We start from the raw sequence: 25,176 nt of genomic DNA, 5'->3' as shown, positions 1-25,176 counted from the left end.
ACACCCAACAAATAATCCAATCAAGAAATGGGTAGAAGCCATGGACAGACATTTGTCTAAAGAAGATATGCAAATGGCAAAAAGACAGATGAAAAAATGCTCCACATCATTTGTCATCAGGGAAATACAAATGAAAACCACACTGAGATACCATCTCACACCAGTCAGAATGGCTAAAAGTAACAAGTCAGGAAATGACAGATGTTGGTAAGGATGCAGAGAAATGGGAACCCTCATACACTGTTGGTGGGAATGCAAGCTGGTACAGCCACTCTCAAGTAGATAGTGAGGAACAGTATGGAGGTTTCTCAAAAAGTTGAAAATAGAGCTATCCTATGACCTAGCACTACTAGGGATTTACCCCAATTATACAAATGTAGTGATCCAAAGGAGCACCTGCACCCCAACATTTATAGCAGCAATTTCCACAGTAGCCAAACTATGAAAAGAGTCCAGATGTCCATCGACAGATGAATGGATAAAGAAGACATGGTATACACATGCAATGGAATATTACTCAACCATCAAAAAAAGAAATCTTGCCATTTGCAATGACGTGGATGGAACTAGGGGGTATTATGCTGAGCAAAATAAGTTAATCAGAGAAAAACAATTATATGATCTCACTCACATGTGGAATTTAAACAAAACAGGGTCATAGAGGAAGAGAGGGAAAAATAAAAAAAGACAAAACCAGCAAGGGAGACAAGCCATAAGAGACTCTAAACCATAGGAAATAAGCAGGGTTGCTTGAGAGGAGGTGGTGGCGGGAAAGGGGACCTGGAAGATGGACATTAAGGAGGGCATGTGTTGTAATGAACACTGGATATTTTTTAAAAGATTGTGTTTTGTTTGTTTGTTTATTTATTTATGAGAGACACAGAAAGAGAGAGACATAGGCAGAGAGAGAAGCAGAGTTCCTGCAGGGAGCCAGATGAGGGCCTCGATTCTAGGACCCCAGGACCATGACCAGAGCCAAAGGCAGACGCTCAACCACTGAGCCACCCAGGCATCCCAGCACTGGGTATTTTATAAGATTGACAAATCACTGACTTCTACTTCTGAAACTAACAATACATTATATGTTAATTGATTAAATTTAAACTAAAAATAAATAAATGTTTAAAATGAATGAGAAATAAATCCCATGAATATTCAAAAAGAAAGAGAGAAAGGAAGGAAGAAAGGCAACGACCTCAACCAAAGGAGGGAAGTCCGTATCTAAGAGGGCTCAGTGCAAATAGAAGGCTTTCCATATACAGTCAGTGAGCACAAGTCTCTTGTGATTATTACTACACCGGATTCCGGAAGACACTGGCCCTGCCATGCTGAAATCACCCCAGGTCCTGCTTCTGAGAGCAAGCATGTCAACCTAAAATCGTCAGGAAGCAATAATTAAGCAAGAGTATTTATTTGGGATCAAATAATTGCCTTTTGGCATACACATATTTGATTAGCAACGCTAATAGTTACTTAAATTTACTTAAATATTTTAGTTGCTTAGTGAGAATTTTTTAGGCTCTACTCTGCAAAGAGTTCAGAGTCCAATGCAGGGCTTGAACTCAAGACCTTGGGATCCAGGTTATGGTGCATTAATCCCCAAATGTCCTATAATAAGAACTTTTGATTGGTGTTGATGGCAGAAAGCTAATTTTGACTAATAATTGATTGCTAAGACTATCACTAAGCAAAGTCTCTTCCTATGGCAATTTACAGGTTTTGGGAATCAGTTCTCATAATATTTGGGGTTTGACGCAACCGAAAATTTCCTGGTTCCGGAGGCCTGAGTGGCTCAGCGGCTGAGCGCCTGCCTCTGGCTTAGTCAGGATCCAGTCCCACATCCTGTTCCTTGTGAGGAGGCTGCTTCTTCCTTTGCCTGTGTCTCTGCCTCTCTCTCTCTCTCTGTGTCTCTCTCTGTGTGTGTCTCTCATGAATAATAAAAAAAAAAAAGGTTCCTGGTTCTACCCAGTGGAGAGGTGCTTAAAGCCCATCTCCTTAATGGCTCATTTTAAAACCCCTTCACGCAAGTGGCCCAATTCCATTGCATCTTTCAGATTTTTTAACAAGTGGAAAGGTGCTCTAAATTTCTGGACTAATATAAATTTTCCCTAATTTTATCTGGATACCAGTTACTTTTAGCAAAATTCACTGGACTGTGGACTTAAGATTTGTGTACTCTATGTTCAACCGTTTACTGTTCAAAAAAAATTTTTTTTTGGGTGGAGGGAAATGTCATCAAATTAAGATTTTATTTTATTTATCAGATTTTATTTAGTATTCAGTTGGAGTGCGAACTCCCATTTCATCTCATTTCTTTTTTGGTCTAAAAAGGTCCCGCTGTTTGAAATATCTCGACGAGAAAAATTGGACTGTAGCCTCACCATTCATTTTTAGGAAGATATCAACGCCGGATGGCACGTCCCTCATCTCCTTCCAGGCCTGGGGCAGTGCAGCATTTCAAGATGCCTGTGACTCAAGGGTGCACCGTGGGGTTTCCCCTTGTCTGGAGCAGCACCCCGGGAGTCACAGGAAACCGGGAAACCGTGCTCTTGAGCCTCTGGCGAGGGGCGCCCCTCACGCAGGTTTTTAACCCTCGCCACAACCTGACATATTGCTTTGAGGGGGATTGGAACCGAGCTTGCTAAGAAGTACGACGCAGAGTACCTAACACTGCACAGAGACCCAGGGCCGGGGCGGCCTGCAGCTGTTTGGAAGTTCTATCTAAGAGCCTTCAGGGGCGCCTGGGTGGCTCAGCGTTTGGGCATCTGCCTTTAGCTCAGGGCATGATTCTGCGGTCTGGGAATCGAGTCCCACAAGGGGCTCCCTGCATGGAGCCTGCTTCTGCCTCTGTGTCTCTAATGAATAAATATCTTAAAGCAAACAAAAGTAACTAAAATCTTCCATATTTTGCTGGGTTTTGTTTTTAACTTGTTTACTCACGGGAGGCACAGAGAGAGAGGCAGAGGGAGAAGCAGGCTCCACGCAGGGAGCCCGATGTGGGACTCGATTCTGGGTCCCCAGGACCACACCCCGGGCTGCAGGCGGCGCTAAACCGCTGCCCTCGTTTTGTTTTGTTTTTAAGAGAGCTCCAGGTCTACGCAGGTTTTGTTCTTTCGGGGTCTCTTTTTCCTTCCTTCTTCCTCATTCAGCTACGTTAAAACAGCCATTGTCCCCTCTCCAGGATCCCGCCCTTACCGCTTGCGCAAGGCCGTCTAGGAGGTCTGGTTGACCCCGGACGAGCCTCCCCAGTTTCTCGGCCTCGGTTCGCCACGCTCCTCTCTCGGGACCTTTAGGCCCCCCCCGCCCAACCTCTGCTCCCCTCCCCCCCTGCACCGAGCACGCCTGGGGGGAAGCTGCTCGTGCGGAGCCCCCACGTGCGGCTGGCGCGCGGCGGCCTTTCCTGCTGCCGGCGCTGGAGATGCTGCACAATGAACGGTGACAAGTTTGAGAAATTTGAAAAAGAAATTTCAGCTTTGAAAAGCTTTTCATTATTCCCATTCACGGGGCTCTTCGGTTCGTCACGCCTAAAAGCTAAAGAGGACAATGGAATTCGTTCAACGAGCCCCAGGGGAGCGTCTTGGTGAAGGTGGAACCTGCTCCCCGCATGGGGACACGAGAGCGATCACTGCCCTCGTAGAGCTTCCCTGCGTGGCACAGGACACGAAGAAGGAAGCCACCTCTCAGGTGACGAACACGCTGCGTCGGCTCCAACTCCTAGCCCCCGGCTTACCGAGACTTTGGAACTTACACTACCGGTGGTGGGCACGTCCCCGAGGTTAGTAGGTACTCACTACCTAAGAAGGCCAGGGGTGTGGGGCGGCCTGTGTCTCTGTGGCGCAATCGGTTAGCGCGTTCGGCTGTTAACCGAAAGGTTGGTGGTTCGAGCCCACCCAGGGACGGCGTGCCTTGTCAGACTTTTAATTCAGTGCTGCACCTGCACTCTGCGTCACATAAAAACTCCGGTACCGGATCCTGGGTCCCAGCCAACTCACATAAGCTCACTCTTAAGAGCACCCATCTCCCCAACCTGATTCCCTTACAGTACCTGCTGGGCTATCAGTTTTATAGCTCTAAACAGAACTCCTCAAACAGATATAAGAACCCAGATTCCAGTGGGTAAAAATTTTCTATTCTGCCCTGAAAGAGTGGATGAATAAGTTACACTTTAATTTTTAAAAAATAAAATCTAAAATTGTTTGCAAACATTTTTCAAAACTGCTGACTTTGGGAAGATTATTCTTAAGGGTACTTACTTTTTTTTAATCAAGACTTTGTTTTTTATTAAAGATTTTTATTTATCCATTCATGAGAGACACACACACACAGAGGCAGAGACATAGGCAGAGGGAGAAGCAGGGTCCCTGCGGGGAGCCCCATATGAGACTCCATTAGGTGACTCTGGGATCACGCCCTGAGCCAAAGGCCTATATTCAACTGCTGAGCCGCCTAGGCCTCCCAAGACTTTACTGTTTTTTTAGCGAAGTTTTAGGTTCACAGCAAATTGAGGGGAAGGTACAGAGATTTCCCATATACTTCCTACCACCCACCCCATGTATAGACTCCCTCATTGTCAACACGCCCCAAGGAAGTGATGTATTTGCTACAACTAGTGAACCTACATTAATACATCATAATCACGCAAAGGCCATAGTTTATTGGGGTTCACTCTTGATGTTGTACGTTCTATGGGTTTGGACAAATGTAAAATGAAACCATTATGGTATCACACAAAGTAGTTTCACTACCCTAAAAATCCTCTGTGCCCCCTTTCTGGCAACCACTGATCCTTTTAGCTTCCACAGTTTTGCCTTTCCAGAATGTTATATAGTTGGAATCCTACAGTATGTAGCCTTTTCAAATATCCTTCTTTCACTTAGTGATACACATTTAAGATTCCTCAATGTCTTTTCATGGGTTGGCTACTCATTTCTTTTTACTGCTGAGTAATAATTCATTGTCTGTATGTGTCACAGTTCATTTATCCCTTCACCTACTAAACGACATCTTGGATGCTTCTAAGTTTTGGCAATTGTGAGTGAAGCTGCTCTTGGCATCCTTGGGCAGGTTCCTGTGTGGATGTAACTTTGCAACTCCTCTGGCTAAAAGCAGGGAACCTGATTACTGGCTCACATATTAAGAATATTTTTAGATTTGTTAGGAATTGCCAAACTGTCTTCCAAAGTGGCTGTATCATTTTTAATTCCCTCCAGCAATGAATGAGGGTTCTGTTGCTCCACATCTTCGCCAACATTTGGTGTTGATGTGCTTCAGTTTCTTCATGTGTAGCATAAAGTCAACAATGGTAGCCTGTCCCTAGGAAGTGCCTGGATTTGGTAATTGCTCTATCAATAATATTGTAATCAGTGGAATCCTCATCATAATTATCCTCTGCATTTTTTGGACAGAAGCATTTCTCCCATAGTATATGTAATATTTATTTTACCTCTTTCGTATTGCTTTTGCAATTAAGTTGGTTTTATGATTTTGTGATTATGAAATGTAAGCACCATCATTCTTGTACACATATCTTTGGCTACCTGTGCAGGTATTTCTATAGTGTACAAAACTGGAAGTGCAACTACTATATTATAGTATTCATATGCTTCCAATTTTAGGAAATCCTGCAAACTTGCCTTCCATAGAAGCAGTATCAAATTATATTCCAATTTCTTTCCCAGCCTATCAATGTCCCTTTCTTCATTTACTTGCAAAGACAACAATCTTTCTGAACCTCTATCTATGATATTCTGATAAGGGAAGTGGTACCCCCCCTGACTTAACTAAAGAGCAGGTACAACAGAGGGACATTGTGAACATTACAGAGGCATTCTATTGCATATGTTGGACAACTAAACTTTCAGGATGCAGTCATTGAATACAAAGTCCTCGAATTACTGTCATTGTTTTCTGTAGTCAGCTGAGTCTAGGTTTTCTGTAGTCAGCTGAGTCTAGGGCAGAGGGCTCAGGGTGATTGCTTTGCTTCCTCCCAAGTAGCTTATCCAAGGGGAGAAAAATCTCTCTGACTCCAGATGGCTTTTCTTCTTTTTAAAAAGGAATCTTGGGGGCACCTGGCTGGCTTAGTTGGAGGAGCAAGTGACTCTTGATCTCAGGGTCTTGGAGGTGCCTGGCTGGCTCAGTTGGAAGAGTATGTGACTCCTGATCTTGAGATGGTGAGTTTGAGCCCCATGTTGGCTATAGAGATCACTTAAATAAATAAAACTTTTAAAAAAGGAAATATTGGTTTTGCTTTTATTTGATGGCAAGACTCTAATGCCTGTTTTCCTTGCTATGCAGTGGTGAGTTGGCATGCACATAACTGTCTCTGTATTTTTCCTTGATAGTTTTGTCTTGCTGTGTCCATAAAAATGAGCCCATCTGAAACATATCATTGGAGCCAGTAGAATCCTATCCTTGACTGGCTCCTCCTACACACCTGGACTGTTGTTGCTATTGGCTCAGTTCTTCTGTTGAATCTCATGAACGGCAAGTGAGCTTCTTGCCTTTCATACACTTAGTCGGGTGATTGGAAAAGTTTTTTTTTTCTTTCTTATTTTTGCATCATTATTTCCCTCTATTAGCAGGCATCAGTGCATGATTTTTTCTTAAAGATTTTATTTATTTATTCATGAGAGACAGAGAGAGAGAGAGAGAGAGAGAGAGAGAGGCAGAGACATAGGCAGAAGGAGAAGCAGGCTCCAAGCAGGAAGCCAGATGTGGGACTCCATCTGACACCCTGAGCCAAAGGCAAACGCTCAACTGCCAAGCCACCCGGTGTCCCATGTTTTAATTCTACAAAATCAATTCCTGAGGCTAATCTTTGTTGAGTGGTAGTTGACAGAGATCTATTCCCTGTTAGGTAGATGACAACTCATGTAGCCTGAGTCTTTTTGATTGTCTGTTGTGGTGAGGATTCTGGTCGGTATTTTCTGGCATTTGAGATTACAACAAGTTGTTCACATCTTGTCCTTCCAAACTTTGGTATGAACCTAATACTTGTCAATACTTGCAAGAGTGGAATGCCAATGATAAGGATGATCTTCATCCACAGTGATGTCCCTGTAAGAACTCTTGGCTTTAATAAACTGCTATATCTAAAAGAGATCTTAGCACAGGAAGAAAACAATTTTTTTAACTTGCAAGGGGCAACCTTCTTTGATTGGAATACTTAGGTTTCTAAATAGTTGAAAAAAATATTAATGTCCATTAAGGATTGTATTTTAAATCAGAGCACAAAGTAAGGAAAGACGTTTGTATCATAACAGATAAGAAATTAAATCAACAGCATGTGCTTTTCTGACAAATTAATATTCATTACCACTTTCTATAATTGTAAGTTTGGCTTGATAAAAATGGATGAAAGCAATGACTTCATGCACAGATCTATCACCTGGAAGAGACTGTCCTGTGAGACTCAAAAGGGTATCACAGAATTACTCAGATTATCAGCAATGGGGGTCCTTCAAGGAGGTCATTTTTCTTAATCAATTTCTTCTGTGTCCTTCACTGTTAACCCTTGTTCATAGATTCTATTGGCCTTTGTTTCCACATTAAATGCTGTTACTTACCATACTTGGGAATGCCCACTAGTCTGATGGAATTCTTCCCTTTTATACATGTTTTCTTAGAAACAAATCAGTAGGGGAATCCCTGGGTGGCTCAGTGGTTGAGCGTCTGCCTTCAGCCCAGAGCCTGATCCTGGAGACCCGGGATCGAGTCCCACATTGAGTCCCACATCGGGCTCCCTGCATGGAGCCTGCTTGCGTCTCTGCCTCTCTCTGTGTGTCTCTCATTAATAGATAAATAAATAAAACCTAAAGAAAGAGATCAGTATATTTTCTCTTGCTCTGCAGGGAAAAAAACAGATTAGGCCTCTAAACATCTAACTAGTCAGGGTAATCATAATCACTTACATAAATTTATATATAAATTAAAAATAAAACTAAGAATGTCTAGAAAAATGTTATTGCATATGCTTTAAATGTGATATTTCCTTTATTTTAATTTAATATTATTTATTTTAATTATTTTTTCATATAGACTCCACCCCCAAAGTGGGGCTTGAAGTCATGACCCTGAGATCAAGAGGCCCATGTTCTATCGACTGAGTCTGCCAGGTGCCCCTAAAGGGGATATTTCCTTAAAGAAAAATTTCAAAATCATATCCTTGGTGTTATGCACTGCACAGCTTCTCAGACCTCAAACTGCCACCTTCATTCCTTGTCAAACATTGATTTTTTTTTTTTTTTTTTTGCGTGGTGCTTGCTTTTATCACAGCAACCACCAAAATCCAGTTTTGTGAAGATATCATTGAAAAGAAAGTAGCATAATCTAATGTTCATGAATTTTATTGCATGTAAAATACATCTCAATAAACCTGACTTTTAAAAAGACTGACAATCACAAATGCTGACAGGATGAGGAGCATTGGAGACCCTTAATTCTGGAAAGAGTAAATTCTAAAAATTTTGGAAAAAAATTTGGGCGTGCCAACATATTCACATGGGTCACATATTCATGGTCATATATTGTAGCCCAGAAATACTACTTTTAACTACATACCTCAGTCCTGTGCTGTCCAGTATGATAGACACAAGCTACTTGAAGCTACTGAACACGTGAAATGTTGTTAGTATCACATGTTGCAATGACAGTATTTTTGGTATAGTAGGTCTATTACAATAATAGTAAGATAGATTTATGTAAGATAGATTTATCTCTTTCATTTTACTTTTTTAATTTTTTTTTTTTATTTATGATAGTCACACACAGAGAGAGACACAGGCAGAGGGAGAAGCAGGCTCCATGCACCAAGAGCCTGATGTGGAACTTGATCCCGGGTCTCCAGGATCGCGCCCTGGGCCAAAGGCAGGCGCCAAACCGCTGCGCCACCCAGGGACCCCTCATCTTACTTTTTAAAATGTGCTAGAAAATTGAGAATTATATGTGACTGGCATTATACTTCATTGAAATGGGCTGTCCTAGAGAAATATATATGGCCACTGAGAGACCTATCAAAGAATATTCATATCAATCCAAAATATCATAAATTGGAACCAACTCAAATGTCCAAGAGCAGAATACATATATTGAGATACAATTCACGCAAGGAATATGGAAACAAGAAGTACAGAGAAAACATGGATAAAATTCACAGACGTGATGTTGAGTAAAACTCAGACCAGTGCTTCTCTCCCAACAAATATGATTCAATTTATGTGAATGTAAAGGGCAAGAAGAATTAACACCTATTGTTATAGGTAGGGGTTATAATGAGGGGTGTGGTATGGAGATTACTCTGTGAGACCTGAGATGGGAAAAGACATGAGAAAAATTTCTGTGGCCTGTTAATGTTCTATACTTCAATTGGTACTACCTCAGTAGTTATTCAGGTTGGCTTGCATTGGTAACGGTTTTGTAATGGTACAGGTTTATATTTAATACATCTTGGTTTAAAAAAGTTTGGGGGAAAAATAAAGTTTAGGTGTGGGGATCCCTGGGCGGCTCGGTGGTTTGGCACCTGCCTTTGGCCCAGGGTGTGATCCCGGAGTCCCAGAATTGAGTCCTGCGTCGGGCTCCCGGCATGGAGCCTGCTTCTCCCTCTTCCTGTGTCTGCCTCTCTCTCTCTCTCTCTGCCTATCATAAATAAATATTTTTAAAGAAATAAAAAAATAAAAAGTTTGGGGGTGCCTAGGTGGTTCGGTCGGTTAAGCCTCTGACTTTGGCTCAGATCATGATCTCAGGGTCCTGGCATAAAGCACCACATTGGGCTCCCTCCTAAGCAAGGAGTCCACTTCTCCCTTTGCCCTCCACCCCCCCGCCCATAAGTAAATAAAATCTTAAAGAAATGAAAGAATTTTCTTTCACAAAGGAAGATGGGGAGAGGGGAGTCACCATACTCATTCCACAACTAAACTTTCAAAACCTTTTGGAGCATTCACAAATGGCTTGGGTGGCTCAGCAGTTGAGGTCTGCTTTAGCTGGGGTGGGGGGGAGAGGGGGAATCGGCAGGGCAGTGGGAGGGAGGGTGATCTTGGAGTCCCAGGATCAAGTCCCACATTGGGCTTCTTCCATGGAGCCTGCTTCTCCCTCTCCCTATGTCTCTGTCTGTCTGTATGTCTATATCTCTTTCTCCCTCTGTGTCTCTCATGAAAAAATAAATAAAATCTTAAAAAAAATAAAATTCAAACAGTTGTATACTTTGTCCCAGTTCTCAATAATATGGGGGAGGGAAAAATTCCCTTTAAAAAACAAAAAACAGGGCAGCCCAGGTGGCTCAGCGGTTTAGTGCCGCCTTCAGTCCAGGGCATGATCCTGGAGTCCCACGTCGGGCTCCCTGCATGGAGCCTGCTTCTCCCTCTGCCTGTGTCTCTGCCTCTCTTTATCTATCTCTGTGTTTCCCATGAATAAATAAATAGCCAAAAAGTTTATCTGACGGGTTGGTCAGCTTCACCAGAATGAACTGCCCAGACTAGCTATTTGCTGGCTTTCAGCTCATCTGTCTGCCAAGGAAAGGAAAAAAAAAAAACAAAACTCCCCATTCTCGAACGTTCTGTGTTTTTTTTTTTTTTTCTTTCTGCTCTCTTTCCCATCTCTTTTATAAATCCTGGCTTTGTCTTTGTTTAATGCCATTCTTATAACTGTTCCAATTTCTGTAAGTCAACAATGAGAGATAACTCATTCAAAATCTCTTCACTACTAAGATTGACATATAATTTTCATATTCATCTCTGTATATACATCATAGCTCGGAGGTGGAGATGCCTCTGAGGAAAATGTAGGCATTGGACCATCCCAAGACAGGTCCTTTCTAGTGTTGAAACAAAGCCAGTTCCCAATTAGAGGGTATGGTCCACGTGCCCACTGTAATTTTCTCTGTCACTCTGTCATTCTGGTCCTCTGTGTCCCACTCTCAGCTTCTGGTGGATCTGAGAGACCTGTTGTTTGCTTTGCTCTAGGATACTCTTTCATTCTGGGACAGACTTGGGGAGTGAAGGGTATTGGCATCCAGAGTCAAAGCTCCTAAAGTGCCAGAGCTTTGCTGGAAACCTTTTGGTTCCCATCAAAGGCCAAGACCTCCCCATCACTATTTAAGTCCTACCTCAGAACTGTGTCTTTACTTGTCCATCACGACCATTGTTTCTGTGGCTTCCATTTTTGTTCTGCGGTCTTGGCTGTGCTATAGAGAAATTAGCTTTGCAAAATTGAGTAAAAATGCTGCTCTTGGAAATCAAACGCAGTGACCTGGGGAAGGGACAAAAATTCTACCAGAGACCCTCAATGGCTGACATGACTCTCTGATTCCTTGCATCACCTAATCCACACAGAGATTGCATGGCTCTGTGTGGCCTCCTGCCAGCAAGAGCCTGGAGTCATGCTCTTGTCCCAGGAACTTTCAAAAACAAGGAAACTTCTGCACCGTACAACAGTGGACCAACACAGAGCTTCAGCAACATCAGTCAAACCCGGGAGGAAAGGCATGAAGCCACCACCTGGTGGCTGGCCGAATGACCAGGCAAGGGACTGAGACCCCATCTGTGAGAGAGCAGGACTGGCTGAGGCTCCCTTGACTCGGGAAGGTGTATGGCTCTGATGAGGAAGCAGAGACAGCAGGGGACATATGGTCCCTAGGGTTGAACTGACGTTCATCTGTACCTAGGCAGCTGAAAAAAGCCCTCGAGAATTGTTACTGGGGGCTCCTGGGTGGTGCAGTCCGTTAAGCATCAGACTCTTGGTTTTGCCTCAGGTCTTGATCTGTTGGGCTCTGCACTCAGCAGAGTCTGCTTAAGACTCTCCCTCCTTCTCCCTTGGCACCTCCCTTCACGCATGCTTGCTTGTGTGTGTCCTCTCTCTCTCTCAGAGGCATCTTTAGAAAGAATTGTTATTAGATGTGAAGTGTCATTACTTTGGTTACTGCCACGGAGAAATAAGGCAGATGATTTTATGGTATGATGATTATTCTCTAACCTGTGTTATCTCTGCTCTAGCCACTGGCCACGTGTAGCTATTTAAACTGAACTATGAAGTACAAAAAACAGATTTGAAGCTTCGCTTTCTCAGCACTAGCCACAATGCAAGCACTCAACTGCCATATGTGTCCAGTGGCCTCTGCATTTGAAAATGCACATCTGGCTCTTTCATCTGGTGTGTCAGTGACACATAAGATGATTTTATTTCAAAGTCCTGACTCCTCCTTCAGCATTAGATTCATTTTAGTCCATCTGGTACATCCCTAGCACCAGCAGCTCCTGTGTCTGTACTGATCTCTTGGTTTTTCCCTGAGCTTTATTTGAGGGGAGGGCTCTCCGGTTTTCCCTTGGCTGCTAAAGAAGCCAGCATGTCATGTTTTCCCTTGGCTGGCAAAGAAGAACCATTCCATGCCCTGGCTACTGCAGGGCAGTGGTAAAACCGGGCATGACCGGGGTTTTCTTGTGTTGATCATTCCAGCCCCAGCATTGCTCTAGGTTACTGTAAGGCTGCCTCTGCCCACGCCTCAAGGGAAAGCTTGTGGAGGCTCCTGAGCTCTGCTGATTACCTCTGTTCTTAACTATAACTACAAGATTTTTTCCTTTTATGTAATTTTATAGTTACATCCTGTTTGTGCCAATGCCTACTGGTGTTGGAATTGTGATGCTGATATACAATTAATTTTTAAAATAAATTTACTGCGTAAAAGATGTAAATCAAAGTATGGAAAATATTACCTAATCGATGCTAAAGGTCCATGGATGTGGCCAAATATGGAAGTGCTATGTTCATTAATGAACTTTGAAAAGCATGGTTCTGTCTCATCTTTATGGGATACCCTCCCTTCCGCTTGTCACTCCAAAGTACTCCCTTTGCCCTAAGTCAGTAGGCAGGAGTGCTCAGCGTCTGTCTCCTCTACACTTTGAACACAAAAGGCAGTCTTTTCTTTTTTTTTTTTTTGTCGAACTTCAAGGGAGCTTCCATGTTCAGACCATTAAGAAGAGTTGAGATTTAGAGAGAAAATGACTGGGAAAAATTAGAGAGGGTGACAAAACATGAGAGACTCTGGGAAATGAACAAAGGGTAGTGGAAGGGGAAGGAGAAGTGGGCGGGGGGATGGGGTGACTGGGTGACAGGCACTGAGGGGGGCACTTGACAGGATGAGCACTGGGTGTTCTACTATATATTGGCATATCGAACTTCAATAAAAATATTTTTAAAACTTTAAAAATTAAAAAAGAAAGAAGAATCGAGATTTAATGAAAAGTCCTGGTTGGGACATGTGATTGCAGGGTCTCTGGAGCCATGGAGTCTGTTTCGGGGGAAGACTAAATCGCTGTGTGTGTTCTTTCTCCTTTATTTCACCAAACAATTCTCAGTGTTTCGTAGGCTTTACTTTGAATCTTCTCTCTCTCTTTTTCAAAATCAGGGAGGTTGGGCAAGAAGGAGGGGAAGCAAATCTTGGTGAAGTCTTCTCAGTTAACACTGGCAGGATGGTCAAGCCCAGTGGCTCTGGAGGCAAACTGCCTGGCTCTGAGTGCCAGCTCTCACCATCCCAGGGCTAGGGCCCTTTGAAAGTCAGCTCGGCCTTTCAGTGTCTGGGTATTCACACCTGCAACGAAGGGTGGTAATAAGCTACGCTATCTCAGGTTGTTATGTGGACTAGACAAGTTATATGCGGTACAGCATGGAGGGACGTTGTGCTGGTCACACTGTGAAGCTCTGAGAAAGCTGTTAATAGTATTATAATTAAGACTTTTCTTTCCACCTAACTGCACCACTGCTGACTTTCGACATTCCCCAGAATAAATGAGGAGTATTAAAAGGTTTGGTTGGCCTCTTCCCCTCCATATTGGTGAGCAGCACTTGGACGACCGGTTACTTGATAATTTTGATGGTGATTTAACTGACAGTGGAGATGGCATGGCAGGGAACTGGATCCAACTTCATCAAATCCTTGTAGCTTGGACAAAGCATGATGATGGTTTAGCTCATGGAGGACAGTCTTCTGCACATGCTTCTAGCAAGTGCTTTTAATATCCAGCCAGGCTTACCCCAAATATTATTAGAAAACTTCAAATATGCACCAGTGATCCCCTCCTATTTTAAGAAAAGAAGAAGAAGGAGAAGGAGAAAGAAGAAAGAAGGAGGAGGAGGAGGAGGAGGAGGAGGAGGAGGAGGAGGAGGAGGAGAAATATTTATCTGGAAGATGTAGATTTCCTCTTTCAGTGATGATGGAGTATTTGCAGTAAACCAGTATTCACCCTGAAAGGCAAGAAATAAAACTAGATAACAAGATAAAAATTTTCATCAGAGAAAGAGAAACAATCTTATTTTCTTCAGGTCTGGCTGTGGAGCCACAGAGAGACTCCAAGGCAGCCCACCCAGTAGAAACGGCCCTTCCCTCCGCACTCACGGCTATGCCACTCGTGGGCTCTGTGCCACTAGAACGGTTTCTCGCACTTCCTTTTCATCCCTCCGTTCCAAGGCCTGGATTTCTCTGGACACTGTTCCACGGTAATGGCCACAGGCCTCCTGTCAGCGGCTTTAAAGCAGCCCAGGCAGGAACCCAAGGGAACACTTTTGCCCAGAGGGTACCAGAGTCTCGCCCTTCAGCCCAGAGGACCGCGGAGGAGCCACAGCGAAGGGCTGGGAACGGAGGCGCTCAGGTCCGCGGCCGCGGGGCCCACGGGGGCGGGGGGAGCCGGTCCCCGGGTTCCTGGGAGGATTCCCAGCCCCGAGCGCTGACCGCCCCGCGGGGACCGCCCCGGCGACCGCCCCGGAGGGCGGGTGACCCCAAGGGGGCGGCGGGGGCGCCTGGGGCTCGGACGCAACTGACCCGCCCCCCCTTCTCCCGGAAGGGGGTCCCAGCACTGGGGTCCCTCCAATCGGATCTGGAAACCCTGCGTTGGATGCGGATCCCGAAGCCGGACTGCCGAGGCCCCCAGAGTCTTGGCCGCCCGCCCGGGGTGGTGGAGACGCGGAAGCCCAGCCGGGCCGCTCGGGGCTGCGGTCCCCCGGCCTGCAGGCTCGCGGGTGCTCCCAGGGGCCTTTGCACTTGGCAAAGAAACTGGTGGGCAGGACAGTAGTGGCAGGACCAGGCTTTTCAGGGTCCTGGCAGAGAGCGCCGCCGGCGGCCTGGTTTCCGTAGTGTAGTGGTTATCACGTTCGCCTCACACGCGAAAGGTCCCCGGTTCGAAACCGGGCGGAAACAGCTCTCTTTCTCTTACCCCAGGTTCTATTCTTGCTTCAAACACACAGAGGACCATGGTCTCGGCCAATGGGGCCGAGGCCCCATTGGCCTCGGCTTGCGCAGCTCCCTTTGCCATTCAGAAATAAACAAAATAAAACAAACCTCACCCCTGAGGCTGGATGGGGTTCTGCTGCTGCCTGAAAGACTCAGACTCCCCAGCACTTAACAACCTGACTGGCCTCCTTGGTCTGCTCCCCCTCACGCTGGAGATCAGGCCAAGAAGAGCACACAGGGCAACGTGGACTTCAGGTTACTTTTACATCCAGATCTTTTACATCCCTGATCTGCTCCTCTGGCCCTAAGTCTCCTCTACAGGCTGACAGGTGCTATGGCTCTGAAAACCAACACCTTCTTCCCTGGGCAGCAACCTTGGGCAGCAACCTTGGCTTCCCCTCCCCCCCCACACACCCCCCCCACCATTACAGAAAGGTAGATTTGCCTGTCAGAACAAAAGAAAACCAACTGCACCTGGGACTCAAGCCAAAGATGCGTAGATTAAGAGTGTTGGGCTCCACCTGATGAGCCCACGGGGACGCCAAAGGAGCCTTTCAGGTACCGTCCTCAGGAGGGCCCTTGGACTAGTTCGAGGTCATGAAGTAGAGGGACTCTGCTCCTTGCCTGCTGAGAGCCAAGGCCGCCCCTTACTCCCAAGGAACCGGAGGCTCAGAAAGAGAGCATGGCCCTGGCTCTGCCACACACAGGGCTAAGCTAGACCAGAATGCAGCCCAGGCCAGTGCCCTCGTGGTCAGGCCTCAGAGCCCCAGGTGTGGAGGTGTGGCTGGGGCTGGGAGAGGTGAGGAGCAGGGGGTAGGGCTGGGAGCCATTGGCAGCTGGATTCAGCCCTGGGCCCATGGGACACGTCCCCACCCCGCTGTTGCTCTCTCTGACTGGGAAATCTAACCTTTATTTTCTGGGTTTTCATCTGCTGGAGCCAAAGCAGGGGTCCCTTTGGGACTACACTCTGTCACTCCTCTAAGGCCAACAAGCAAACTTTGAAACATACAGAACAAGTTGCAGGAGTGGTAATATACTGTATCCCTCCCCTAAGTGCACCAGTTAACATTTCCCCACGTTTACTTTCTCCCTCCATCCTCATATTTACAGACTGGACATCATTTGAAGGCACCTGGCAGACATCTCAAGACAATGGGTTGGGCCGTTCTTGCTCCCTCCCTTGGGCAATGTCCCTCCAAACCAGCCTCGCTTGGCATGACCTTTCTTCGGAGCCCAGGGGAGGGCTTTGTCCTCTGGAGGAGACCCCGCTTGTCCCTTCAGGAACCAGACATCTCTTGCCTCCAGGCTGCAGAGAAGCTTCAGGCAGGTGGAGTGTTATTTGCCTCTTGCAGGATAGTGCAGGCCAGGCGTGCCCTGTGCTTGTGGGAACAGGATTAGGTGGCCATGCCCCCAGCACTGCCTGCCCTCTGGGCTCCTTCTGGTGGGCAGCGGGTCTAGGGTCAGCCTGAGCTCTAGAACCTTCCCACCCCGGGGAGAGACCCTTCAGGGAAGTGCAGCTGCCCCCTTGGCTCCTGCCCTCCTGGCTCTCTCTACCCTACAGGGATCTTAGAGGGTCCTGGCCCAGCCAAAGCTGAAGAATCCTTTCCTGGGGTGGGAGGGGGAAGGGAGCAGGTGGAAAATTCTCCAAAGGGAAGGGGAAAGTTTTCAAGAGCTTTCTGGAATTATCTGCACCGGTGCTGTCAGGTAGGTGGCTGCCCTGTGATGATGGGGCTTAGTCTTGTCCTGGCCTTGAGTTGGTCCCAGCTCCAGTCTGAGTCCAAACAGACACAGGCAACCTGATTTGAGGTGTGTATTCAATTGTGCCTCTCCCCAAAGTGGGGTAGTGACCGAGCTTCTATTTCTGGGACCCCCAGTGGGGGTCCAAAGATGCTATTGATGGGGTTTCCTTCCTTCCTCCCTTCCTTCCTCCCTCCCTTTCTTCCTTCCTTCCTTCCTTCCTTCCTTCCTTCTTTCTTTCCTTCCTTGTTTTCTTCCTTCTCCCTCTTTCTTTCCCTCTCTTTCTTTCTCTCTTTCTTACTTTCTTCTGGTGTTATTGTTAAGTAATCACTATACCCAAGGTGTGTCAGCTAGAGCTCACAGTCCTGAGATCAAGAGTGAAGAGTCCCGTGCTCTACCAAGTGAGCTAGCCAGGTGCCCCTCACATTTCCTTTCCCTCTGAATCTGTGACTCAGGGAAGGAAACAAAAACAAAACCAAGAAATAGTTTAGCTGTAGATAAATTAGCCATCTCAGTGCTGGGTACAAGAACAAAAAATCAGGTGGACAGTAAGGATGAACCTCAAATACTTAAACACTTCAAAGGATTTTAATATTTTCTATATAATGGCACAGAAGATGTATATATCATGTCATATTTCATAAAAGGACTCCTAGTGTGCATCAGATTGGTTTGATAATTTTGATCTAAAAACTGCTTTATGTCGCCTTCTAGATTTACTAAAAATGCAGAAAATATTGGTAGATAGTATTCTAGTTTATACAAGTCTTGGGCTTATTTTCTCTTCAAACTCCTAGGGACACTTAGCTGCCTAAATTTCCGATACTGGTCTAACAAACACGCTTTCCTTCCAATACTATTTAAGAGCTTATACAATACCAAAGTATGTATTTCAGTAAGTTACATATATAATAAAATTTAATGGAGATTAAGTCTTATAATTCTGGCCATCATACTGACTTATTATTCTTACAGTTTGGGGGTGGGGGTGGGGACGGCGGGTAAACCTTTTAAGGTATCTTATATAAATCCGAACATGCATTTCTCCATCATTTGTCAAGTCAATCTGCAATTTCAAGGTCTATTGTCATCTTTAAGTTCTTCCAATGATATTGAATTGAAGGAATGTGAAGAGGTAGGAGATGGCTTGGAGGGAGGCTGGTAAGTTACAGGTGTGTGCTGCTATGAAGCCTGAAGCAGTCGCTGAAATAACAAAAGAAAGAGTTATGACTAACCCGTCAACAGGGAACAACAAATTGGATGATATAGAAACCATGGAAAGACTATGTTAGAGTAATTGCTCTTCCGGGCCTCTACCCTGTAGAAATATTTGTCAGGTGGCCAAAAATATGTGCACGAGAAGGAGGATGACAGCCGTTATCTGTAACCACAAACACCTAGGACCAACTTACCGGAAAGAGTATAAGGAAAGGGACAAAGGATGGCAGAAACTGCACTGTTAAAAGGCAAAAAGAGGGTTGCAGCCCTTCGAGGATTTCCGGATTCTCAGCGATGGGTTTTCCTCCTCCAGAGTCCGCGATGGCCTTCCGGCCTCGGCGTCGGCCCTCCAGTGGTGCCTTTGCCAAAGCACGTTTTCTAGGTTCTAAAAAGGCCGCCTCGTCCCCGGGTGGGCTCGAACCACCAACCTCTCGGTTAACAGCCGAGCGCGCTAACCGATTGCGCCACAGAGACCTGCGGACAGTCCCCGCCCACGTCCCACTAGAGAGCGAGCTGTCACTCGGCGCTAGGGGGAGCCACCCGCCTTCCGTCGGCGTCGACGGGTCCCCGGCGACGCTGACGCCCGCGGCTTCCGGGACTGTTCCTCCCTCCTGTCCCTCCCTCACGCACCTTGGGCGCCGGTGGCGCTCGGCTCACTCCCCTCCACGGCGGTCGGAGCTGGGGAGCTGCGGTGGTGGTGGAGGGGGTGGTCAGCAGGGGCAAACGCCCAGGGCCGCGCGGAGCAGCGGAGGGAGGGGGGCGTGGGGGGAGGTGGCGCGGGCCGCCGGAGATCCCGAGGACCCTGTGCCGAGGCTCCGGCCGGATGGGGGTCGGGAGATGGAGGCTGGGGGTTCTTCGCCGCGCGTCGGCATCGAGGGGAAGGGGAGGAGTATCCCCTCCCCAGGGGAGGTGGGCCTGCAGGAGACGGCGGCAGCAGCCCTGCGGTTTCTTCGGAAGGAACGCGGCGCTGTACCTGGAACGACTTTGCGTCCAGAGTCCCCGCAGCGGCGGCCGAGCCCGTGGCCGGAAGGGTGGCGCGCCGTGATCGTATAGTGGTTAGTACTCTGCGTTGTGGCCGCAGCAACCTCGGTTCGAATCCGAGTCACGGCACTCTTCCCGGGCGCTCGCCGCCTCTCCCTTTTACCTGGCGTGGAAACCCGCCCGCAGTGCTGGTCCGGGGTGGGGGGTGGGGGCAGACGGCCCTGCTCGCCGCTGCCCCCGGGGCGCCAGCAGGCCTAACCCCGGAGCAGAGGGAAACTCAGTGCACTGACCTGGGCACCGTCTCCCTTCTGAGTTCTGAGCGCAAGGAACCTAAAGAAATGCTCCCCCCCCCCTTGTTTTTTCCCCCCCTGCAAAAAGCTTTATTGTGTCCATTTGGTCCACGTATTGGGAAAGGGCTCCAGGATGGTTAAAAAGCTGCCTAAGTGGCTGCAGGGGAAAAGGTTCAGGCACAAGCCCTGGCACGGGGGGCGGGGGGGGGGGGCTGGGTGCGCCAGAGGAGCCCCTCAAAGCCTGCTGGTCTCCAGAGGCTCCTAGTCGTGCTTGAGAGTGAGCCTTTCGAAAAGATAGTCGCCCAGCCCAGCTGGGGGGGGGCGGGGTGGCCAGCCCGCGGAGGTTAGTCAGGTGGTCGCCCATCTTCCTGATGAGTTTTACCTCCTCATCTAGGAAGTGGTTCTCCAGGAAGTCACAGAGATGGGGATCCGCGCGGGCAGAACCCAGGCCCCGAATCGCCACAGTCGTCGGTCCCCGACCGGCCTGCAGGGAGCCGCGGGGCTGCAGTGGCCCGGAGGTGGCGTTTCCGGGTTCCTCACTGCCTGGAGGAGCTGAGAGACCGGAGAAAACTTCCGGTGGGATTAGCGACGCCTCCTCCGTAGACCCGCTGAGCCGCTCGAGCCCCGGCTCCTGGGAATCCGCTTCGGGGCCTTTTTCAGTCAGTTCCTGGCTGGCGTCCTCCCTACCGTGCGCACAGTAGCCCCTCCAGGGACACCAGCTATGCCCTCCAGGATTGTGAGATGCCGGTGGGCAGCCACTCCACGCCACAAGGTGTTTGTTCCTCAGGAGACCCCCCGAGGGATCTCGGGTCCACATCTTGGCCAAGACTGGGGTTTCCTGCCTGTCCTCACAGTTTGAGCCGTGCTGCTGGGAGAGTGGTGAGTGGTGCTGTCTCCGCGGGATGCGAATAGCCAGTGTCTGACGGCTGAACACGCGGGCACTCTCTTAGCGCTTTGTTGGCCTGCGTGTCTTCTTTTCCCAAGGAGCTGTGCCATGGCCTTTACCCCCCTAAAACACGGGGGCCAGGTTTTTTAATGGCCAGTTGGCAGGAGCTCCCGACACATTATAGTTACAGGTTCGGGGATTTGCTCGCCTGCTTGTTTTGTCAGATTCGTCGTGGGAACATTTTCTCCCTGTCTGTGGCTTGCTGCTTTCACTGTCTTGGTGGCCTCTGCATGAGCAGATATGCTTACGGTTGATGAGGTCTGATTCATCATGTCTTTTTTAATATATACATATTTTTCCCTGGGTCCTGTTTAGTAAACCTTTGCCTGCCAACAAGTCCCAAAGTCTCCTCAAATACTGCTTTAGACCTTTAACCTTTATGTCTCATGAGGCACCTCCAATTAATTTTTGTGTGTAGTGTGAGGTAGAAATAAAGCTGTTCTCCCCGCCCCCCATATTGATCCTATTTTCTTTCCACGAGGACATGTTTTTATTGAAAGCGAACTCACCGGGTCAGCTGTTCGGCAGTTTCAGGGTCTCAGTCCATTTATCTGGTTGTGCCTCCTGATGCCCCTGGCACACTGCGCGGTCTGAAGGGGCTCAGAGTAAGTCCTCACCTCGGTAGCGTAGCGTCAGTCCCCCCCGCCCCCCGGGTCTGTGCGTTTTCACACAGCGCGGTACGTTTTGAAACGACTGGTAACTCATCAAACCATCACCCAGATCCAGACACGCGTTCACTTCATCCCTCTCACCTCAGGGTGGGACACGACCCTCCCCCCGCCCCGTCCCCCAGGAGTCTAAGGGCCTCCCTGGTACCTAACCGCCGCCCGCCCCCCCCCCCCCCACCCCAGGTGAATGAGGCTCCGGTTGTCTGCAGGGCGGATGAACAGGCCCAGCGTCGTGGGAAAGCTACGGGAGCCGCAGGTTGTGGGCGGAGACCCGGGGTCCAGCTCCGGCCGCCCAGCCTTCCATGAGGCGGGCTGTGTCCGCGCGGCTCGGTGGCCGCGTCCCTCGGGGTCCTCCGGGCGAGGCGCCCCCCCCCCCCCCCCGGGGTCTCACGCCGGCGCCTGCCCTCCCGCGCCCTCGCCGCTCCTCGTGTCCGCCCGCGGCCGCCTCCCAAAGGTGCGTCTCCGCGGCAGCCCGGAGGTGCGGCCCGACGTGTGGACCTGGCGGGGCTCGGGGCCTCGGGGCCCTGGGGCGTCTCCCGCGGGCTCTCGTTTGGAGAGACGGGGAGGGCATGCCATCCTGAAAGGGCTCCTGGGAGGCCGGGGGACCTCCTAGAGGCCGGAGGCCTCCCCCAGCGCGGGGGAAACTGTCCGTCCCGTGGGAGGCCCCCGGGAGAAGGGCCTGGCACCGTCTCCCTGGTGGTCTAGTGGCTAGGATTCGGCGCTTTCACCGCCGCGGCCCGGGTTCGATTCCCGGTCAGGGAACCACCTTTTGCCCATCGCGCGAAGGGACTTTCTTTCCTCTCCGGAGGTCCGCGTGGTGTGCGCCCCGCCCCGAGTCTCCAACTTCCGCAGGCCGGGCGGGGATGGGGGTGGCGGAGACGATACCGGGCCCCTTCTCAGGGCTCACAGTGCTTGCTGCTCTCCAGTCAACCGCCTGCAGAAGCGGCTTCAGAGGCTCCTCAGCGGCCAGCTCGGGTATATGCTCCGCCGCAGAGCTTCAGATCCTGCGGGGATGCCCCAGGGGCGCAGATCCGGCTCTGCTCGGAAAAACTGAGCTCCGGGGGCCAAGCCACGTCGCGGTGTTGGTGTGTACCCCGGACAGCGGCCGGTGGGCCCAGCTCCCTCAGCTCGGCTCTTACTGAGCATAAAAGGCCTGCTACGCGTTCGCGCGTTCGCGTTCGGAAGAGGCGCCTGGACCCGACGGCCGTGAGAGTTGGGAGGAAGAGCAGCGGTGAGAGGGGTGCGGTCCTCCTCCAGGGCCGTCCCATTCGCAGACTGAGCGGTGTTGGGAAGTGATGTTACTGACCCAACAAAGGCAGCAGGTGAGGTGTGCACAAGATGGAAAACTCTTACTGCTTCCTTCAGCCGAAGGTAAGAGTAAACATCAACACCAGGACATCAAAAACGATGATACCGCAGCCAGATCCCACAGTTTCTTCCGGGGCCGTTGCATTTAAACCTTGTAGACTCTTCCCAGGCGCTGGGCATACTTTCCCATTTTAGCTTTGATACTGACTCCGAACACCTGTGGGCATGAAAGCGACGTCTATCCTGAAGCACGAAGACAGCAGCGGGGCCCGGGGAGGTCTGTGCACCCAGGCTGCAGACGCAGCAGGTGCGGTAGGAGACGCGGCAGCGCGGGGGTGCGGGGCGGGGGCGTTGGATGGGGTGGGTGCGAGCGGCTGCTGAAAGGCGGACGGTCTAGGCGGCGAACTCGTGGATTCAGGTGAGGCGGGGGCGGGGGGTGAGTCGCCTGAAGTCTTTTGGGAAGCGGTTTGGAAGAATGGCGAGGGTTGAGTGGCGATCAAGTTGGTGACCCTGTGCGTCGGAGGGCGCTAGCCGGTCTTCCCCCCAACCCCTCCGCGGGGGTCCTAGGATTCTGAGTGTGGGTCTTCCAGGGGAGCTCCGTCTGGTGCATTCTGGCTGCTCTTGCCCCCTGCGGGTCCCTCGAGCGTGGGGGACTCAGCTGCACGAATGCTGTGGGTCGGGGCCGGGGCTGGCGCTTTCCCGCGACGTCTCCCAGTCCCGGACTGATGCCGGCTCTTCCGTGGCGTCACCCGGTTCTCCTCCTGCCTTCTCGGGCCGCACTGCCACTTCCCTTGTGCGCGCGCTGGTGACCGGGAGTCGCCGAGCTCAGAGATGGCGGACGCTTATCACCGGCCTCCTGCTGGTTTTCTTTCCTTAGCAGCAAAATTGCGATGGTCCCGAGAGCCTTTCCGGAAACCCTGGGGCTCGCGCCCTCCCCTCTCCCACGGGCCTAACCTTGGGCCGAGAGTCCCAGAATCACTCGCCCAAGTAAGTGAGGTTTTTTTGTTGTTGTTGCTGTTGTTGTTGTGTTTTTTGTTTGTTTGTTTTGTTTTTTGTTTTTTGCCCCCTGTGTGCTTTGCGGATCTTTCCTCCTGGGGTTGTCAAACGGAGGGCCAAACTTGCTCCTTTCCCCTTTTGTTGGTTCATACTCAGACCCAGGGCTTGTGCGCAGTGTGGCATCGAGAGGCTGCTTTTGAAGAGACGTTCGGCGGATGGAGCGTGGATGCTGTATTGCAGGTGCAGACCACCTGGCTCTGGCAGGCCAGCGGGCAAGCCGGCACCGGAGGTTCTCGCAGGCTTCCTTTCCTGGTGTTTCACTCCAAGAAGTCCAGGAATTTTAAATCCATTCCTGTCATCCTGGGTAACCATAATGGTAGACTTTTCAAAGTAAGAGAATACAAGCTATTTCATTTTCGATTGCAAAGTCTTTTTGGTGTTCGTTTGTATGTTTTTCCTTAAGCTGGTCGGGATCTTTGAGAGAGAGAGAGAGAGAGAGAGAGAGAGAGAGAGCCTAAAGGTAGATGGCAACCTTGCCACTAACATTTGCAGGTGCCAGTGCAAAGAGTAAAGAAAAGAGGCAACAAAGCTCCTTAGGCTGCTGGGTGGATTGCCAGGATAGCTTATTTTGTCTTCTATTCATGGTCCTCGAGGGCTAGGAACAAGGAAATCGACATTTTCAGTCCCAGGCTCGCGCTAGAAGGATTATAGCAGGTCCTCACTACAATAAGGTGGGATTCCCAAGGTCTAAGCCCTTGGGGGTAGGGGTGATCTTATCTAGTCCTGCCCCTTCAGGTCCCAGGGCTCTTTGGACAAGGCGGCCTTGGCACTACAAATAATATAAGGAAAAGGAATGTTGAAAAAGCCCTTGAGAATAAATAAATAAGGAAGGAAGCTCAGAAGCCAGCAGGCACCTGGCTGGCTCACTCGGTAGACCATGGGACTCTTGATCCTTGGGGTTCTAAGTTCCAGCCCCACGATTGCGTGTAGAGATGACTTAAAAATAAAATCTTTAAAGATGAAATAAAATACTTATAAGCCCCTGAGGAAATGTAGCCATGGGCTTGACCTCTAGTGAATTTAGCCTTGAGTACACATAGCCCGGGTAGTATGGGAAACCTTAGGCCATCAACTTGTTTCCCAGTCTTAACAAACCCCAAGAGCCTGCCAGAGGACGACATATTCTAAGGAGAACATATTCATCCTGGTGCTGCTGTAGGGGTACCCTCCAATGACATTTATTTCAAGAGAATCAACTAGCATCTCAAATGCAGTTATGAGACATAAGAACAAAATCTCATGTATCTGGAATTTTAGAGATGCTTCTATCAATCCTTGTATCAAAGCAGGCATGAAGACGGAAATTAGGAAATAATTCTGAATCAAACAAAACTGAAAATACTACAGCTACTGCCCATGAGGTGGCAAAACCAGTCTTCGAGGACAATACAGAGCTTTAAATGTAAATCAGGACGATTAGGGCGGATGGCTAATGAGATAAACCTCCATCTCAAAAAGTTACAAAAAGAATGACAAGAACAGCAAAAGCAGATGGGACCAGAAATGAAATAGAAAAGCAGGAATTTGAAAATTAGAAATAAATGTTAAAAATTTAAAAAGAAATAAAATGAAAAAAGAACATTGGAAATAAATATACAAAAGAGAAAAGTGAACGGTTGGATCTTTGAAAAGACGGCTCTGATAAAACCGGGAAGAGGAAAGAAGGAAGTCACGACTATTGAACTGCTAGATATAAGGAAACAATACGTGAATATCATAAACATGTGTATGCCAACCAGTTAAAGGCTTTAGAGGAAATGT

At 48.8% G+C, this 25,176-nt stretch overlaps 1 protein-coding gene and 5 non-coding genes across 8 annotated transcripts; 5 read left to right on the top strand and 1 right to left on the bottom strand.

Moving 5' to 3' along the window:
• The first annotated feature begins 3,825 nt into the window (after positions 1-3,825).
• TRNAN-GUU (transfer RNA asparagine (anticodon GUU)) lies at positions 3,826-3,899 on the top strand. Its single transcript has one exon. It is a non-coding gene; the product is annotated as a tRNA-Asn (tRNA).
• Positions 3,900-15,105: 11,206 nt separating this feature from the next.
• TRNAV-CAC (transfer RNA valine (anticodon CAC)) lies at positions 15,106-15,178 on the top strand. Its single transcript has one exon. It is a non-coding gene; the product is annotated as a tRNA-Val (tRNA).
• A 2,764-nt stretch (positions 15,179-17,942) lies between these two features.
• LOC140599964 (uncharacterized) lies at positions 17,943-25,161 on the top strand. Of its 3 annotated transcripts, none has more exons than XM_072766688.1 (5): positions 18,622-19,221; positions 19,832-20,988; positions 21,235-22,666; positions 23,240-23,346; positions 23,512-25,161. In XM_072766688.1, the coding sequence occupies exons 3-5, from the start codon at positions 22,585-22,587 to the stop codon at positions 23,815-23,817; spliced, it is 495 nt and encodes a 164-aa protein (XP_072622789.1). In that variant the 5' UTR covers positions 18,622-19,221; positions 19,832-20,988; positions 21,235-22,584; the 3' UTR covers positions 23,818-25,161. The 3 variants fall into 3 exon arrangements, with proteins under 3 accessions (XP_072622787.1, XP_072622789.1, XP_072622788.1); XM_072766687.1 differs by having other exon boundaries at positions 18,709-19,221; positions 23,237-23,346; XM_072766686.1 differs by lacking the exons at positions 21,235-22,666; positions 23,240-23,346; positions 23,512-25,161 and having other exon boundaries at positions 17,943-19,221; positions 19,832-20,832.
• Positions 18,567-18,640, bottom strand: TRNAN-GUU (transfer RNA asparagine (anticodon GUU)). Its single transcript has one exon. It is a non-coding gene; the product is annotated as a tRNA-Asn (tRNA).
• Positions 19,205-19,276, top strand: TRNAH-GUG (transfer RNA histidin (anticodon GUG)). The gene has a single exon. It is a non-coding gene; the product is annotated as a tRNA-His (tRNA).
• On the top strand, positions 21,742-21,813 carry TRNAE-UUC (transfer RNA glutamic acid (anticodon UUC)). The gene has a single exon. It is a non-coding gene; the product is annotated as a tRNA-Glu (tRNA).
• Positions 25,162-25,176: the final 15 nt, after the last annotated feature.

This window comes from Vulpes vulpes, chromosome 8 (assembly GCF_048418805.1).
Source record: "Vulpes vulpes isolate BD-2025 chromosome 8, VulVul3, whole genome shotgun sequence".
Lineage (NCBI taxonomy): Eukaryota > Metazoa > Chordata > Mammalia > Carnivora > Canidae > Vulpes > Vulpes vulpes.
This window is presented reverse-complemented; position numbering and strand designations above follow the sequence as displayed.